General features: G+C 41.2%; 1 protein-coding gene across 3 annotated transcripts in view; it reads left to right on the forward strand.

Moving 5' to 3' along the window:
- The window catches only part of LOC127983562 (transcription factor HIVEP2), a 65,448-nt gene that overhangs the window by 42,915 nt on the left and 5,469 nt on the right, over positions 1 to 17,064 (forward strand). For all 3 annotated transcript variants that reach the window (XM_052585751.1, XM_052585749.1, XM_052585750.1), the window contains 3 exons: positions 3,814 to 3,966; positions 10,994 to 16,145; positions 16,559 to 16,710. In XM_052585751.1, coding sequence (XP_052441711.1) covers positions 11,259 to 16,145; positions 16,559 to 16,710 — 5,039 coding nt within the window. In that variant the 5' untranslated portion in view covers positions 3,814 to 3,966; positions 10,994 to 11,258. The remainder of the gene's footprint in view (positions 1 to 3,813; positions 3,967 to 10,993; positions 16,146 to 16,558; positions 16,711 to 17,064) is intronic.

The following is a 17,064-nucleotide window of genomic DNA, read 5'->3' on the forward strand; positions in this document are numbered from 1 at the left end:
GCAAACACAGGAAGTTGTGCTGTGTCGCCACAAGCAACCCCTGTTTAGAGCAGTGAAGAAGAAATGAAAACGCGTTAGCAGTATGTCCGCTCTTTAGCAGTATTTCAGACTGGACCAACTAGACAGTAAAATGGCGACTAGGGATGCCACAAGTACAGTACTCAGTATCGCCCGATACCCTGAGCCCAGGTACCAGAATCAGTATCGGGAAGAGAAAAAGGGTATCGGAACATCTCTAACTTATTTCCGATCTTGCTAATTCAAGTACAAGTCAGCCTGTGCCGTCAGGAAATCCACTCAGCCCAATTTCCCGACTCTTGTGAGGGGTAACATGACACTGGCCCCAGCCGTCAGGGGAACACTCACCGCCCAACGATAAAACATGTGACTCTGATGTCATGACCACAACAATGCGCTGAATTCCTCACTGATGCACTCATCTATCAGTAGTGCTCTTTCCAGTGAAACGCCCTGTCATGAAGAGACATGGGAATCAAAGGGTGGAAGGAAGCAGAAAGATGGAAGCGGGGGATTCGGTGGGGGATTGTGTGCAGCTGGGGCTGAAGGAGAACAACAGAGCCTACTGATTTGTTTGTTTGTGCTGGGAGACATGTGATGGTTTAACGGGATCCTTTCCTTTTTTCTGCCTTCTTTTTTAAGACTAAGCCGAAGGAGGGAGCTGTCACCTATGTTGATTGTGTCATTTGTCAAAAGTACTTTCCAGTTTCCTTCTATACATTTTTAAGTCACCCCATTAAATATAAGGTAATTGCATTGTCTCTATATGGCGCCTGGAGCTATAAGTCCTTTTAAAGAGACACAAAGGCAGCAAGTCTTAAGAGTATTTATTAAAAAGAGTGATATTAATTATGGAGGAGGACTTGAACTTGTGATGCTGTGAGGGTCACAAGTTTAGATTTGTTTACATAGTGGCCAGCCCTGCTCATATCAATGACAATCCACAGATGGGGATTTGACTAGTATTTGGTCGATCTATTCTGGGTAGTAACAGTTCCTCCTCACCCTTTTATTTGTCCCTGCTGAGCTCCATTAAATCGACTTCCTCAAGTAAAAAGATGCTAGGGTTTGGAAAGGATGGCGTCATAGTTTGTCAGACAGGCAAGAGAATGCAAAATGATATGCGGGCAGAAGGAAAGAGGTTTAAAAGAGAATGAGTAAAAGAGGAAATGAGAGAGAGTGGTAAGTTCAGTGGAGGTGTCAGTGTGAGGCAGGTGCACCTGACAGAGTGCACATTGGTTCCCATGGTTGCAGGGCCGAGTCAGAATAATGACAGCTCTTCTAGCCCCAGGGCCCTTCCTCCTCTGTGATACATTTAGCTTCTTAATGCCACCTCAAATGATCTTGCTAACTTTCCTGTATTACTCTGCATAAATTTTTTAGCACCCTGAATAATGTTGTGGAAGTGAGGCAACAGGAAGGCTCGTCTCCTTGACAAATTTTACTCAACGGATGTGGTCGCTGACCACGTGCAATATTAGAGCATGGTTAGTGTAAATAAGACTATACACACTGAGCTACAGTCAACTGCTCAGTTGTTGGGCAGGATGTGCCCAATAAACTGGCTGTATAAATCGTTATATTAAAATCTGTTACTCATATACTGCAGATCTCTCTAAAAATGTACCTAAAAAAAATTATAATCTAAACTGGCAGTGTGCCTTTCAATCTTAGCATGCAATACACATTAAAAGTGGAACATTCAAATGAAGAATTGTTTAAGTGTTTTTATATTATGTAAGATCCATCTGAAAAACTAGGACTTCCTCCTGGTTTATCAGGCTGCTCTATTTCATTTTCATGAGGAGTTTGTGTTCATACACTGAAGTAAATGGAAATGGATTAGGGTAGAACCGCTTCATAATAATATATTTCCTGTGTCAGTTCTGTAATCGTATTCAGTTTAAGACAAAGAGGCAGAAAATGGTGTGAGGATGTTGGGAAGGGGGTTGGAAACGTATTCATGGCATGACATTATATGGCACGTTTTCCACCGAAATCATTTTGCTGAAATTACTCAGACCATTGAAACAGAAAATATGCATTCACTTGTCACTCCTTACATTTTAATTCATACACTGTGGAGTGGCACAGAGCATAGTTTATGAGAGCTTTGACAAAATGTGCCACATGTCCTCAAGTACTTTCAAATGATAATTTCCAAGGAAAAAAAGTGGAGGCATATAATTACAGGCAGTTATTTATACCCTGTACATCTCCAATTCATCGCCTGTTCATTTAGCTAACAGCCCTATGTTGGGTCTCTATTTTGGATGCTTTTTTTTAAGATGAAGCAAGCACTCATCATTGCCCCCATTACCGCACATCTCAGTGGTAAGAATAGTTTCTCTTGTGAGTTCTTGATGACCTGTTGTGGGTGAGATCCTTGGTTGTGGGTGAGCTCCTTGGTAAAGGGTTTTGAGCAAGTAGTCTGAATACTGTAGCTGGACTTTATTTTCCAAAAGCATCATAAGCCTACTTATAACATTGAAACAATTGGCAGAAACCATTCGTTTACTGACACCAAAGTCATTTAAGCAACCAAAATATACTTCACTTTAAGTAATACGGTTGATGATTTGTTTTATTATAAAGACATAATAAACATTCCTTATAATTGCATTGTTAAAACATTTTTCAAAGTCTGAGGATTTGATGTGCTGCGTGATATATCTGAGCTCTGGTGAAAGGTTTTTTTTTTTGTTGCTGTTGCGGGTAAGAGGAAGTGTTGCCAGTGTTTACCCTGGGTGAGCTCCACTGCAGATTGTGATGCAACCTCACAGAAATGTCTTGTTTTTCTGGGTTAGCTGAGGTTGTCTTAGTGCAGCAGAGCAACATAATGGTGTTTGTAATATCTCTAGCCCTGGGGCACATTTGAGATTGCGAGGCTGAAGAGCACAGCTTGGCTGCATTCACTCCAAGACAGGGAGCATGAAAACACTGTAAAGCATGCTTCTCTAGATGGACTTTTTGAGAGCAGGCCTGAATAGCACTACAAAGGCCAAGCAAATTGTTTAATTAAGAGCTAAGACCTTAATGTATCTTTACTATACTACTTCTTGTATCTTTATTTTTTTCATCATATGGATAGTTGTGCAGTGCATGCTTATTTTACTCTCTTTAACATAAAGGAATACATAAATTTGTAGTCATGTTCCATTATTCTGTTTCGGTCCTGGTATCATAAGTGCTTTTTTATAGCAATATTACAGCATTTTTTTTCTTTCTCCATCATAGACTGCTAGCCAAGGTTCAGTCTCGTCCAGGCACAAACAATGGAGCCCTGTGGTTGTCGTCTGGGTTCTTTGCTATTTTAATGTCTTGAAGGTCTTTTTTGCCATTTTAGTGTCTGTGTTGTTAAAGGCAACAAATTGAGTCAGATACTACACAACCTTGTTCAGTAGTATGCCCAGTGTTTGATTATGGTGTATGCATTTTTTGTCATTTATGAATTGGCAAAAGTCCAAGAAAACATGTAGACAACAATGTGTAAACCATCATGCAGATGTCAAATGAAGAAAAGGTTGATGTTTAATCAGTTTGAATGTGTACAATGTATCAAAATATTGCATATATTATCTTGAAGACACTTCTTTGCAATATGGTTTGAGCATAAACACATCAGAGGATTCATATTAATAGAGCATGACTGCTCCAAAGTGAGAGGAAATATTGTTCTAGCAGATGCTCAGTTCCAGGTTATTAATTTGATGTGAAGAGCCTTAAGCTAGTCTGATAGTCTCTATTTAGTCTCACATTATCATTAAACTTGTTTCCTTTCATTGTCTTCTACAGTGGTCTGCATAATCTCAGCACCCTGGCCAGGGGATCTTACTTGTCACCCCACTGCCCAGCCTTTGCCTGCCTAACCTGACTACCATAGAGGAAGTAGCGTGAGGCCTTTACCCTGAGAAACAAGCAGATCCCAGACTGACAGAGAACCTTTGGGTGAGTTCACAATGTCACACCACACAAGAGCAAAAACAGCAGCATGGAGAGTATCTTGGAGGCTATGAAGGACCCAGGTGTTTAATTTGGAAAAAGTGGAAAAGTGAGGTTAGGAAGACACATGTTCCTCTGGCTGTGCATCTGGCGGGACCGTGTGCTGAGGTTGCATGCCTCACAGATGCAGTAGGAGGCACTGCTGATTATATATGATTTACAACGGCTAATAAAGCCTTTGATTAGCATGGGAGTGGAAACATATAGAAGTTCAAAGATCACAAAGGATATTTTGGTATTGATTCCAGTTTTTAGTTCTCTACATGTAAGGCTGGAATACACTACATATTTTAAAACAATAGGAATCGTTTTACAGAGAAAAACTGGGAATTGTACACTAAACATCTGAAGATCACACACTACCAGACTTTCAAGTCTTTCTAAACATGAACTTGCACAGAAACATGCGTCTCATTGCTAGGAGATGCATGACAAATGAAACAATATGTGTTCTAAAACTGACTCAAAATACCAAAAGTGATTGATATCCTCTGACCGGATGGAATCATAGACTGAAGCACAAAAATCATACATGACACAGTTTTCTGTGAAATCTTTAACTTCAGCTGCCCAAAATTGGCAGACTGGTTTTTACTTCCAACAGCTAAAGTGTCCAGACTGCAAATATGGCCAAAAATCTGGGCATGTAGTGTATTCCAGACTTTAGGCCCCTACAGCAGAGCAAAGATAGTCCTATGATATTTTTGTGGATGCCACAAATGCCTGTGATTCAAAGCTTGAGCTGTGAACAGTGACAGGGTTTATTTTCAATGGTGCTCAGAGTAGTGGCAGCCAAACGTCCCACTCTTGCATGCTCGCCCACCAGTGCTTAAGCTTTTAACCTCGGACAGTGACTAGAGCCATTTATTTGTTCTACTCTAGGAGGTCAGGGCTCACTTGTGGCAGATGTTTAAACTCTTCCACTCTGGATCAAAACCTCCAGATGCTTTCCCTCTTGTTTTGTGCCTTCTCTTTATAGGATTTTGGCAGTGGAAATCTTTCTGAGGTATACCGTTCCACTTGCTTTGGCTAGTCCTGTGCAACACCTTTTTTTGATGCACTTGCATCCAGTAAGCTGTGGAGAGACCTTCATGTGGCTGAAGGGTTGATGTGTTGGTCTAGAAGATCCAAGCTGTGTCCAAACCCCTTTTATGGTAGAGCTAAGCTAAGACCTCCTTTAGAGTTAGTCATTTCCTCTTGGGTTCTGTGATTTCAATGTCAACAACTGACCACAGGTTTTACATTTATACATGGTTCAGTCAGCCTCATGAGGTTCTAATGTAGGTGAGAGGAAGTGAAAAAAGCAAGGATATAATTTCAATAAGGCATAATGTTGTAATTGGGGAAGCATTAAGAAAGACAATTAATCAGTGCCCCCACAGCTGTTTCCTGACATTTCTGCAAAATGTTGTGGAAAATTTAATGAAAGCTAGCTTGTAATGGTTTCAAGCTTACCCGGTGGAAAATATGACAGTCTTTTCCATAGACAATTAAGACCAACATGAAGCCCTGTTTTTCCCTTTTTTTTATTATTCCTGCCTTTCCTTCCATAGGGCAGTGTTCGGTGTTTAAGCCAAGGCTAAATGGAAACATGTACATTAAAACAGATACAGCTGTGAAGTCTGAAAAACCCTTAGGATTGTTGCCGCTTCACTAAGCAATCTAAGCAATGGCACCTACAGGAAGATTTTGTGTCAAATCTTACGTTCCCTCCCACAGTCCGCAAGGCGGGCATGTTTTTAAACACCGCCTCCAGGAATGCACCATAAATCCATCTAATGACCTATACATGGTGCTGATGATCTTTTCCCTATTTACTTCCATGATGTTTTCCTGCATTACACCAGTCCACAACTATGCAGCTCTTGTTTTGGGAGCGGGTTATTCACAGAGAATGTTTTCATCTCTGCCGTTTTCAATTATCAAGCCATCCTGTCATTACGCTGCTCTGCCCCATATTGGACTGCTGGTTCGCCTAAAGAGTCCTGCGCCAGACCGGGGTACATTTTTCCTCCCAGGACCCCCTTTTCTCTAGTGGCCGGTCCAGTCACTTATTTGATTGGTAACAGTATCTCATGCTGGGGGGATAGTGCTTGGGCTATCAGAGTGGCGGTTAAATTAGACATGACCTAATGTTGAAAGGGATTTATTCTCTCCTTAATAGCTGTTGTGTTTTCTATCAGCAGGCACTGCCTTTTGACCCGACACCCACAGCAGCACTCAGATCATTGTTCTGTCCCAATGTAGACCTCTTCTGTGACAGTGAGAAAGAAGAGAGAACTGCTGCTTGACTGTAATAGGTTGACTCAGGGCTTCCTATCAGACCCCTAAAAAATGGTTGGTGGCTTGTAGAAATAGATATCAGTTGCTTTTGCAATGTTAAGACATGAATGGTGGACATAATAACTGGGCACTTTGTAAACCGCCGTTACTGTTCGTCAAGATAAAAAGCAACATTCCCCAAACTGAGGCAGTGCTAATGTCTTATTTAATGTCTGATGTCAAGGCCCAGTCAAATTTGAGCGCATAGCAATTTGTTGAGAGAGCAGCAGTCTGGACAGATGATGTTATTTAAATAATCACCATTGATATGATTATAATGACAAGCTAATGGATAATGTGTCCTTTCCGCTGGCGTATCTCAAAACTAATCAGAGCAAGCGAGCGTTTTCTCCCTCTTCTTTATGCTGGGATATTGTCCTTTTGAAAGAATTGCCCATCATTTTCATGAATGTGAGTCTGTTGATGCTTGATTTTTCCGGTACATTCACTCTTTTTCTCTCACTGAGTCGCTGGCATCACAGCTGCTAGATAATTACGCATTCGACCAAATGTCTTGAAGGGTTGTATGCACCTCGTTTCCGGCTGTGCGCGGATCGCAGCAGCTCTGCCATCCCTCTCGGCCCACACAGGCAGAGAATTGGATGGGCTGGGTTGTGTAACTGAAGTCCCTTTCATAACGCAATTCATCAACACCATAACCCTGCATGGTATTCATGCCTCTCCTCCCACACAGGAACAGTCACCCACTCTCCTCACCCCGTCTCGAGATGGCTGTAGATGCTTCCCACGCATGCTTTCGCTCTCCAATGCGCACATTAATGCTTAGGCTCTCCTGTACAGAGTGTTAAAAATACTTCCCCTTTGCTTTAATGGCTTTTTCCTCTCCTCCATATAGCTTTGAAAGACTGGTTTATCTGTCTGAACTGCAAGTACGGCTGTCTTTTCATGAACTCCTATCGATCCTCCCATTTCCTCATTTCAGAAGGCTTTAAAGGCATTGTAACGGTGCGTTATGGAAGTCCGGTGTCCTTGGAATGTGATTGCGATATTGCCGACGCGTAGAACTCCCCTCGGCTGACCATCTGGACATGATTTTAGCAGGCCTGTGTCTGTGCACTGGCCTCTCACCCGGCTGCATGTGGAGCTGGATAAGTCTTCTGCCCAAGATTCAACTTTGTATTCTTAATGAGAAGTCAGTTTGACACTCCAGGGGGCTGACTCACATGAATTTTTGGTGATACATCCTCAAGTCCTGCTAACACAGACCAAAATCACACAGTAAAAGTTGCTGGATGAGCAAAAGGTGAATCTTGCGGTGAGCTGAGATAAACTGCAAAGACAAAAGACCTGAGCTAGTGAAGGAAGAGGTAATGTGAGGATAGCATTAGTGCGTCATAACTCAGGATTGTCTCAGAAATTTCCTTTATTTGATTGAATGGACAGTGCCTTTTTTTCACGTAGTTATAATAAATCCTATGAAAGAACAGCTATTGAGATCCTTCCTGCATACAGTCTTGGTTGCTTGAATAATTGCTTTGATTAGACATGTGCCAGTTCCTTTAAAACAAAAGACTTTATTGTGGTATCCTTACTTTTAATCTATTTGAAGTAAGGCTCATCTTCTCTGTGCCAGATGATAAAGCCAGTTGGAGTAGTAAAAGTTGCCGCCATCACTAATGAGTTGGGATAGCTGGAACAAGGGCAGTGGAAAATCAACTCAGCAACCTCTCCTCCTCAGCAAGAGTAGTGGTATTTGTGCACACTTGAAATTCCCTTATGGCAGAAAAGCTCCTCTTGAGACAACAAAGCAAGGTGTAAGCAAAATTAAGACGCATGATGGCACGGCAAATACAAATGAGGTGCCAAATAAAGTTTGTGGAATTGACCACGACTCTTTTAGTGGTAGGACTTTGTCACCATAACCTCTATAACCACTGAATTGAAACAATTAGCATCCAGTTGAATTATTCAGTGTCTGTCCTACAAGGGACAAAAAAAAATTGTGCCACTTGGACTCAGGGAAATGAGATCTGGCTTGTGTACCTTCCCAGCATCATGGCTGTGATGTCATGATGGAGTAGACAAAAGGTGGAACCCAATCTCTGGAACATACCGCCCGGTGTGCCCAGGTGCACCTCAGTGAGCAACATGATCGAGTAACACTGTCTGCCTCCAAAGAGTCCATTAGCTCAAGTATGCAAACTACAGTCACATACATGTCTCCTAATCATTTCTGAGTCATTTACACTACTGAAGTTCCAGATCTTTGTGCTTGAACCAACAGATCACACCATAAGTGGCTTTGGACTGCAAAGCCTTCCCTTAAAAAGTGGGGGTGTGGTAAATGGACAAGCTTGACTGAATTACCCAAGATGTTTATTGCTATAACCCTGTAACTTTGGCAGGAGTCAAACAGCCAGGCAGCTGATAATCACAGTGTTAAAGAGCATGACTCAGAATATTTCAAGAACAGACTTTGGCCAAAAAAAAAAAAAGGTCTGCTTCTGTTTTATTCTTTATTTAGTTGTTCATTTATATATTTATTTGTTTGCGGTCTTTAAGTGTCCTGCGGTGAACTTTGGGGAGATTAGGCATTTCCACTGCATTAAGGCTTTAAATGTGATAGCACTTTAAAAAGACAGGGAGTCTCCCTTCAAGTGAAAAGGATATCCAATTGGCTTAGAATGTGACATAATGCTTCTCCAAATCCTTTTAGGACTGTTGCACCGTAAAGCATTCATTGACAAACAGACTTTGAGAAGACTGCTGTTAATCCTCTCACTGGAATCCGACAGCAGAACCTTAAAATGCATAATCCTTACGTTAGATTAGGTGGTGTATTTCTGATCATGAGCAAACGTTCTTATAAATTGTTTTATGTTCTTTATTATATTGGTATTGTGCATCCAGCATGGAGTCCTTGTTGTGGCCTCAGGCTAAGAACCTCCTACACTTTGTATGGTGAAATGGGGCAGGAAGATGAGTGGGACAGCAGACAGCAGCATACTGATCTCAGCCATGCAAGGATCACAATAATCTTTGGGCATAAACAAGTTTCAGAACCATCTAGCATGGGGTGGTTAAAAATATGTCTTAAACTATGTGTGTAGAACAGTAGATATTGTAGATTCACTCTGTAACAGGGACAGAGAGCACAGGGACTTCATGTCATATAACATTCTTGTAACCTCTTTTGGTTTATGTAATACGACTTAGTCATTCTATTCTAAATTTTGATGGATTTGCTGTGAAAGGAGGTACTGCTCTTATCCTCTTCACAATGTGTGTCCCACACATGCACTCTCAAGCACATTCATTTGCCTCTTAAAAATGTGATTCAAAGTATTTTTAACCTCCCTTAGAAACTGATTATGCAATTCATTCAGTAGATGCAGTATCTCATAACCCCAAAACCCATCATGTCACAAAAGGCAAGAAAAAAGCAGGCGAAAGCATGAGCAATAGGGCTGGATGGAATGATGAGATGCACAGTATAACAGCAACAGTACAACATGTATATCATTACAGATTTAGCTCTATTGGTGTCGCAGAAGATAAAGATAAAGATCCACACAGCGCAGTAATACTAACATTTATCTACATGTGAGGGTGGTAAAGCAACATGCATGAATGAGAAAAAGTTATTTTAAGAAAATTGATCAATATATTGGATCGATTTTAAAAGCCTTACTAATTTACAGAATTGGGCAGGACATTTGTTATGCATGTTGCTATAGGAAACATTGCCTGACAATGCTATACATGTAAAATTGCTGCTTTAGTGCAACAGCAACTGGGGAGTTGAACTCATAGTTTGTCTTGGTTTGTGAACACATACTTTCCTGTGTCAGGCATGGAAGAATTATGGAAACAAAATGAACCAAAAGTTAATGTTTCAAGTGCTATAAATACCAGTGGTTTTTCTGCCCTGCTATTTTTAGTGCTCACATCGTCTTCCAGACACCAGCGTCACACAGTTTCCTCACTCATACTGAGGCAGTGCTGTCTGTTGCAAGCAGTATGAGCCTGAGATTAAGATATACATCACACAGAGACTCCAGTACCTTCTCTTTACAAACTTGTCATGTTCTATTTATTGCTTTGAGTACATACTGTACCTTAAGGCTGTATTTTGGTCTGCTCCCACCTATGTCTTGAAGTGTTCACAGTGTTAATGTTTTTAAAAGCATAGAAAAACCCAAAACTCGTAAGGATGAAAATGCTTATAATTTGCCCTTTAAACACCCACACACACTACGTCGAATGTCATTTGCATTCCTTGGGCTATTTTTATATGTTTGTGTCTCTTTAGGAAATGAGTGGGCAAGGTTTTTAATGATGACTCATGAGCACAGGGAGGTGGTAGCTCCTCTGCATCGGTTCATTGAAAACTCTTGACACACTTGCTAGTTAAAAGTACACAGCTGTGCAGCTGCCTCGATATCAAACAGAAAGAAATAAAACAAGAAAGCAAGCTGTAATTGAAGTATGATGAGCAACAGAGTCACACAATGCACTACCATACTGTTTGGTTTAGACAGCTGGTTTTTTTTTGCCAGCTTTTTTAGACATCAGCTTTTAAAATGTTAAAAGGTAGTTATGTTACATGTGTAGTATTTTCTTTATTTAGAACAGTAATCCTTGTCTAAAAACAATGTTTAAACATTATTTTATTTATTCTCTCTTATAGATACTGAAACAGAGGACATTAAACAGAAAGGAACAAGCCTGGATGAAACAGAAAGTAAATGAACTGTTGAAATGAGTGATGGAAAGATGCTGGCCTGATTGTCAAAGAAGGACCTCATTTAAATTTTAAAGTGGAGCAACACTTGAACTATGGAAGTAGAAGGACCTTTTATTTAGGAGTCACTTAAGTAACTCATCTGGCATGACAGCTTGCATGAATGAAAACTAGCAAACATCTTAAGAAACCCCATTGAAGTACTACGAAAATGGAGACACATGAACCTGCTGTTGGCCAAAAATGCACCAAGCAGCAACGGGAAAAGAACCCCTTACAAAGAAAATGGGTCTCTGAGCCCTCTGCTGGAACTAAAAGAAGTACCTTAGGAGATCCAGATGTTAAAAGACACATGCATCGTGAGCAAAGTCTTACAAGTGGGACAAGCCTTGCTAGCTCCACTCAAAATTTTAGCTCTGGAAAGCTGATGTCATCTGCAGTGACACATTCATCGCAAGAAAGCCAGTTTCAACAGGTCTTCCCTCGGCCTTACTCCTACCAGTTGCCACATTCATACCCACAGGAGCCTTTCCTTTGTGGTACAAAGCCACAACCTGGGTTAGAGGCCCATGCCTGGTCTTTTTCTGGTCAAATGCAATCTCTGCCACCAGATGATATGTTTCCTGTGCACTCCCGCTCTCATGGAGTATTTCCTCGTCAGAAGTCTCCGGCTGGTTTTGGCCAGTTTTCCCAATCTGGACCTGAGCAGCCAGATGAAAGTCATAAGAAGGAACAAAAACCCAAGAAGCCAGGAAAGTACATATGTCACTACTGCGGCAGGGCATGTGCTAAACCCAGTGTGCTTAAAAAACACATACGGTCCCACACAGGGGAGCGTCCTTATCCCTGTGTTCCATGTGGTTTCTCATTCAAAACCAAGAGTAATTTGTATAAACATAGAAAATCTCATGCTCATGCTATAAAAGCAGGACTTGTTCCATTCTCAGAGTTAGCAACTCGAACAGACACTGATCAAGCATCTTCAGTTGGGGAAGCAGAGGCACACTCTGATGGTGAACAAAGCACTGACACTGATGAAGAAACTGCAGAAGGCGCAATGTTCCCTGAAAAACGCAGCCCACAGATATCATTTGAGTCAGACAAGAGCCCAATGGAAAGGGGACCAGCATACGCAGATCCAGCAGAGGAACTGTCCGTGGCATCTATGAAAGTGCCTATCTTAATTGTTCCAAAACAAGGGATAACATCACCTGCCACAGAATGTCCTCAGTTTACAGACATTAAAGGTTCAGTTACTGGTGGACAGATGGGCAGAGGAGACGAGTCTCATACGGTCAAACAGAAACTTGCCTTAAAAATCACAGAGAAAAAGGACCAGGATTCAGAGCAGTCTCAAAATCTCTTGAGCCCCCACAGCAAAGGTAGCACTGATTCTGGTTACTTTTCTCGCTCAGAGAGTGCCGAACAGCAGATCAGTCCACCAAACACCAATGCAAAGACATATGAAGAGATAATGTTTGGAAGAACTTGGTACCACAGAACCAACTCCAGATCTAGACAATCAGTCACAGTTGGGATGGTAGATATTGCTAGTCAAGACACTAATATCAACAAGTCTAATGCCATGCAGGAGTTGGCCATGGGAAAGATATCAGAGCGTCATGAATTTTATCAAAATGATTGTGCAGAATCACAATTAATTGCTGGATATGACCCAAATTATTATCATGCTGGCTCTTGCCAAACTAGCACAGGTCTTCTGGAACCACCCTCTGATTCAGGGCCACTTATTAGAAGCAACTCAATGCCAACACCTTCTCCAACCAACCTCAATGTCCCACCGAATCTAAGAGGGAGTCACTCATTTGATGAAATGATGACCCAAGATGATGTCTTTTATGGAGGAGCTGCGGGTCTAAAAAGGTTAAGGAGGCAGGCTGCCTTTGAACACTTTGCCCAAGAAGGTCATGGAGAATCAGAGAACTATGGGAAAATCACAGGTGTGAATTCAAGTTTGAAAATGGGAGAGAGGGGGCCTTTGATGCCAGAATTTAAAGGCTCTGGGTCAGAGATGGCTTGCCCAGAAGTACGCACAGCATACACTTCATATGGTACAAAGGTGGGAATGACATTTATGAGTGGGAATGAGTTTACAACAAGAAAAAGACGCATGAAAAAGAGTGTGGGTGAAGAAGAGGATTGCCTTGGGCAAGATGATAGCAGTCGAAGCGGCTCTACTGAAATGACAGGGGATTATGACCTTAGACAAGGAAGTCACGATTCTGCCAAGGCTGCTCCTACTAGTAAGGGTTCCATGTTTAGAGCACACAGTCCATCAGAAAGTTTTGACCGAGGCTCATGTATGACACCAGAGGACATTGTACTTGTTCAAGATTCAGACACGAAGACTGCTGGTAATGTAATTTCTGTCATTCAACATACCAATTCGCTGAGCAGGCCAAACTCATTTGAGAAGACTGAATCAATTGAACATCCATTTTATCAGCCAGATAAACATGTTGGACATCTTTCTGAGCAGTCAGACTCAGAAAACATTGATGATGTGCAGAGCCTTGATTCTCATCATAAATTTGAAATCATGGAACATCAGCAGCAGGGTGACATTGAACATGGATCTTTCTCTTCTAACCCACTGTATCATATGCCCCACAAACTCGTACGACAACCCAACATTCAAGTTCCTGAAATAAGAGTTACAGAAGAGCCTGACAAACCTGAAAAAGAACCTGAAGTACCAGTAAAAGAACCAGAGAAACATGTTGAGGAATTTCAGTGGCCACAAAGGAGTGAAACATTGTCCCAGCTTCCTGCTGAGAAACTCCCCCCAAAGAAGAAACGTCTGCGTCTTGCAGATATGGAGCACTCTTCTGGGGAGTCAAGCTTTGAGTCCACTTGTACTAGCCTTTCAAGAAGCCCTAGTCAAGAAAGTAACTTATCACATAGTTCAAGTTTTTCAATGTCATTTGACAGAGAGGAAAACATCAAATCTGTATCCCCAACTAAACAAGAGGACTTCGCTAAACAGTCTGAGTTCTTAACTGTTCCAGGCAGTGGCCATTCTCTGTCTATACCAGGCCATCATCAAAGAGAGATGCGACGCTCATCTTCAGAGCAGGCCCCCTGTGCTCTATCCACTGAAGTGCCAGAAATACGTAGTAAGTCATTTGATTATGGAAGTCTTTCAACCGGTTCAAGACAAGGAGAAGTTTATGCAAGTGCTTCAGCTATGAAGGAGCGTAGACGAGGTTACCTTGTTAGACAGGCATCTCTCAGTGTCTATCCTGAAGCAGTGGTTCAAGAGCCAATCTCAGAATTGAATATCAAACAAGAGCATTCTGACCATGTTTCTCAAGCTGCTTTAACTGGTACATCCTATTGTGTAATTAGTGACTTGGTAAGATCCAGAAGAGGTACACAGTCAGTTCTTGGATCACATCACTTGCTGCAGCAAAGCATCAGTGAGGACAGTCTATCTGAGGATAATTTCCAGAATTCTCCTCGTTTGCCTGCACAGCTTTCATCAGACAGTGAGCATTCAGTACATGAGCATATGACCCAGGATATAATTCAGCACTCTTCACTTCAGAGCAACCTGCCATCCTCATCTTTCTTGCCATTTCAACCAATGCTCTGGCATCCTGAATCAACACAAAGAAACAAGCAGTACCTGGCATTCCAGGCACAACAATTACAGAAACTACATATCAAACAGCCAAATCTACAGCCCATGTTACAAAAACCATACCAACCTCCTCGTCAAATTCAGGTGCAAACAAATTCAAAAACCGATGGGGCAAGTCACAACTATCCATATCCTTCAAGAGCCTCCCCACAGCAACTTGGGGTCTTGTCATCTAAAGGGCAGACTACAAACTTCTTACAACAAGTTCAGCCTATCTTTGCTACTCAAAATGTAGGTTCACATCCATCACTCCCTGCAATGCTGGTACCAGTCAGAATCCAGACAAATGTGCCATCTTATAGTAGTGTTATGTATACAAGTGTTTCACAAATCCTTGTCTCTCATTCTCAGAGCACAACTTCTGTCAGAGTTTTATGCACAGACAATGTGTCGACTGTTTCACTAACAGGCACCTCATCAAAGCCCCAAGTAGGCATCAATTTATCCAAAATATTAGGACATTCAGAAGGGTCCTTAAATATTCCAATATGGAAAGTACCTGAATATTTCCCCGGGAGCCTTAATACAGGAATTCCTTTGTCTTTGACATCAGGAACTATCTCTACTACAGATGCTTCCTCTAGTATTGGGGGAAGTAAGAGAATGTTGTCACCAGCCAGTAGTCTTGAGCTTTTTATTGAAACCAAACAACAGAAACGGGTCAAGGAAGAAAAGATGTATGGCCAGATAGTAAAAGAGCTTAGTGCAGTTGAGCTAAGCAATTCCAGTGCACCGAAAGATAAGACCCCTAAACCTGAATTTTCAAAAAGAAATGACTCCATAGATGAACAAGAGAGGATGTCCTCATCTCCACCCAGTGATTTCCCGTCATCTAAATTCCTTGGGTACCCATCTGCACCTCATTTACCTGATGTGCCACCAAAAGACAACTTCATTCCACCCTTGCAAATTATTACAAACGTCGCTAGCAGAGCAGATTCCCCAGAAGAGCTTGATGTAGATGAGTCTACCCCAGAGGCAAGCTCAAGCCCACAATCAGTAATCTCCTCAAGTGATACTCAAAAAGAATCTAAGCAGAACATGAGTAACAAGTTCCCAGTAAACATGCTGGTGCAGCTAGCTGCCAATCAGGGTGGTGGAGTTGTTGGTAGCAGTCTCCTGCTCACTGACCTTGCAGATGTCCATCAGTTTTTTCAATTCCCAAGTCTTCGCACACCAACCAGTGTCAGTTGGTGCTTCCTAAATTATACCAAGCCAAATTATGCACACACGACTCCCCTAACCTCTGTGTATAGTTCATGGTGCGTCAGCTCTTACAACCCAAACCCACTCAACCTCAGCACCAAGGCCACCTTGGCACTTCTTCGGTCAAAACAGAGGAAGAACACAGAAATGTATACAATGGCTGCTATGTATCAACCTGGCACTGGAAAACTTGTTTCGTCCCTCCGGTGGAAACAGAAGTTTGAGCAGGTAGTACTGACTTCTAAAAACACACACACACACACACACACACAAATTGATTTAATTTGATGTAAGTCTTAATAAAAACATTTACACATTATATACATTTAATTCCATTGATTTTTGTGAATGAATATTAATTTCAGAACATTGCAGATTTTAATAGTAATTTATACAGACAGATAATGGATAATATTTAAAAAAAAAATTCAGATTAAATTTACCACTTGAAAATTTGTGAGCAAAATATGCACAAGTTAAAACATAAGTTAACTTTGCTCATTTTTAAATTGAATTTTTAAATGATCAAGATGATTAAAAATGAATTACAAAAAACTGCACAGACCAACTTCTGTTGCTTATGTTTTATGCTTACAGTTTTAGGGTTCATTATTCAATCTTTTCTCTGTTTACATTTCCAGTTGAAGCCAGAGATCATACAGCTGGATGTTGGAAAGTTTGGGAAGAAAATGAAGGGAATCAGCCTAAGAGACAGGGGGAAAGAAGACCACGGAGAAAAAGAAGCTTCTTCAAAGCAGGCTGAACCCACTCGCATCAGAATCTTTGAAGGAGGGTATGTGAAGATGTGTGTTTATTTTCCAACACATAACTTAGTATTCTTTGTACAAGATGGAACTTTGCCTTTTCTAAAATGCAATTAAAATTTTACTGCTGCCAAAAAACAAATATTAGGACTATCTATCAACATACAATTTTATTTATGGTGCTTAAATCTGTTGAACACAAGTACCTGGAATGTATACAACTACATGCTATGGTATCCCAATGGGTGCGCCATATAATATTATGCTGTGCAGGGAAAAAAACTTAAATTGATACATCTGTGAAAATGTTTTCATTTCAAATATATAAAATTATAATGGCTTCAAAATGTGAGATTTTTGATGTATGTGATATCATTCCACAT

The sequence above is a fragment of the Carassius gibelio genome, chromosome B20 (genome assembly GCF_023724105.1).
Source record: "Carassius gibelio isolate Cgi1373 ecotype wild population from Czech Republic chromosome B20, carGib1.2-hapl.c, whole genome shotgun sequence".
Taxonomy (NCBI): Eukaryota; Metazoa; Chordata; class Actinopteri; order Cypriniformes; family Cyprinidae; genus Carassius; species Carassius gibelio.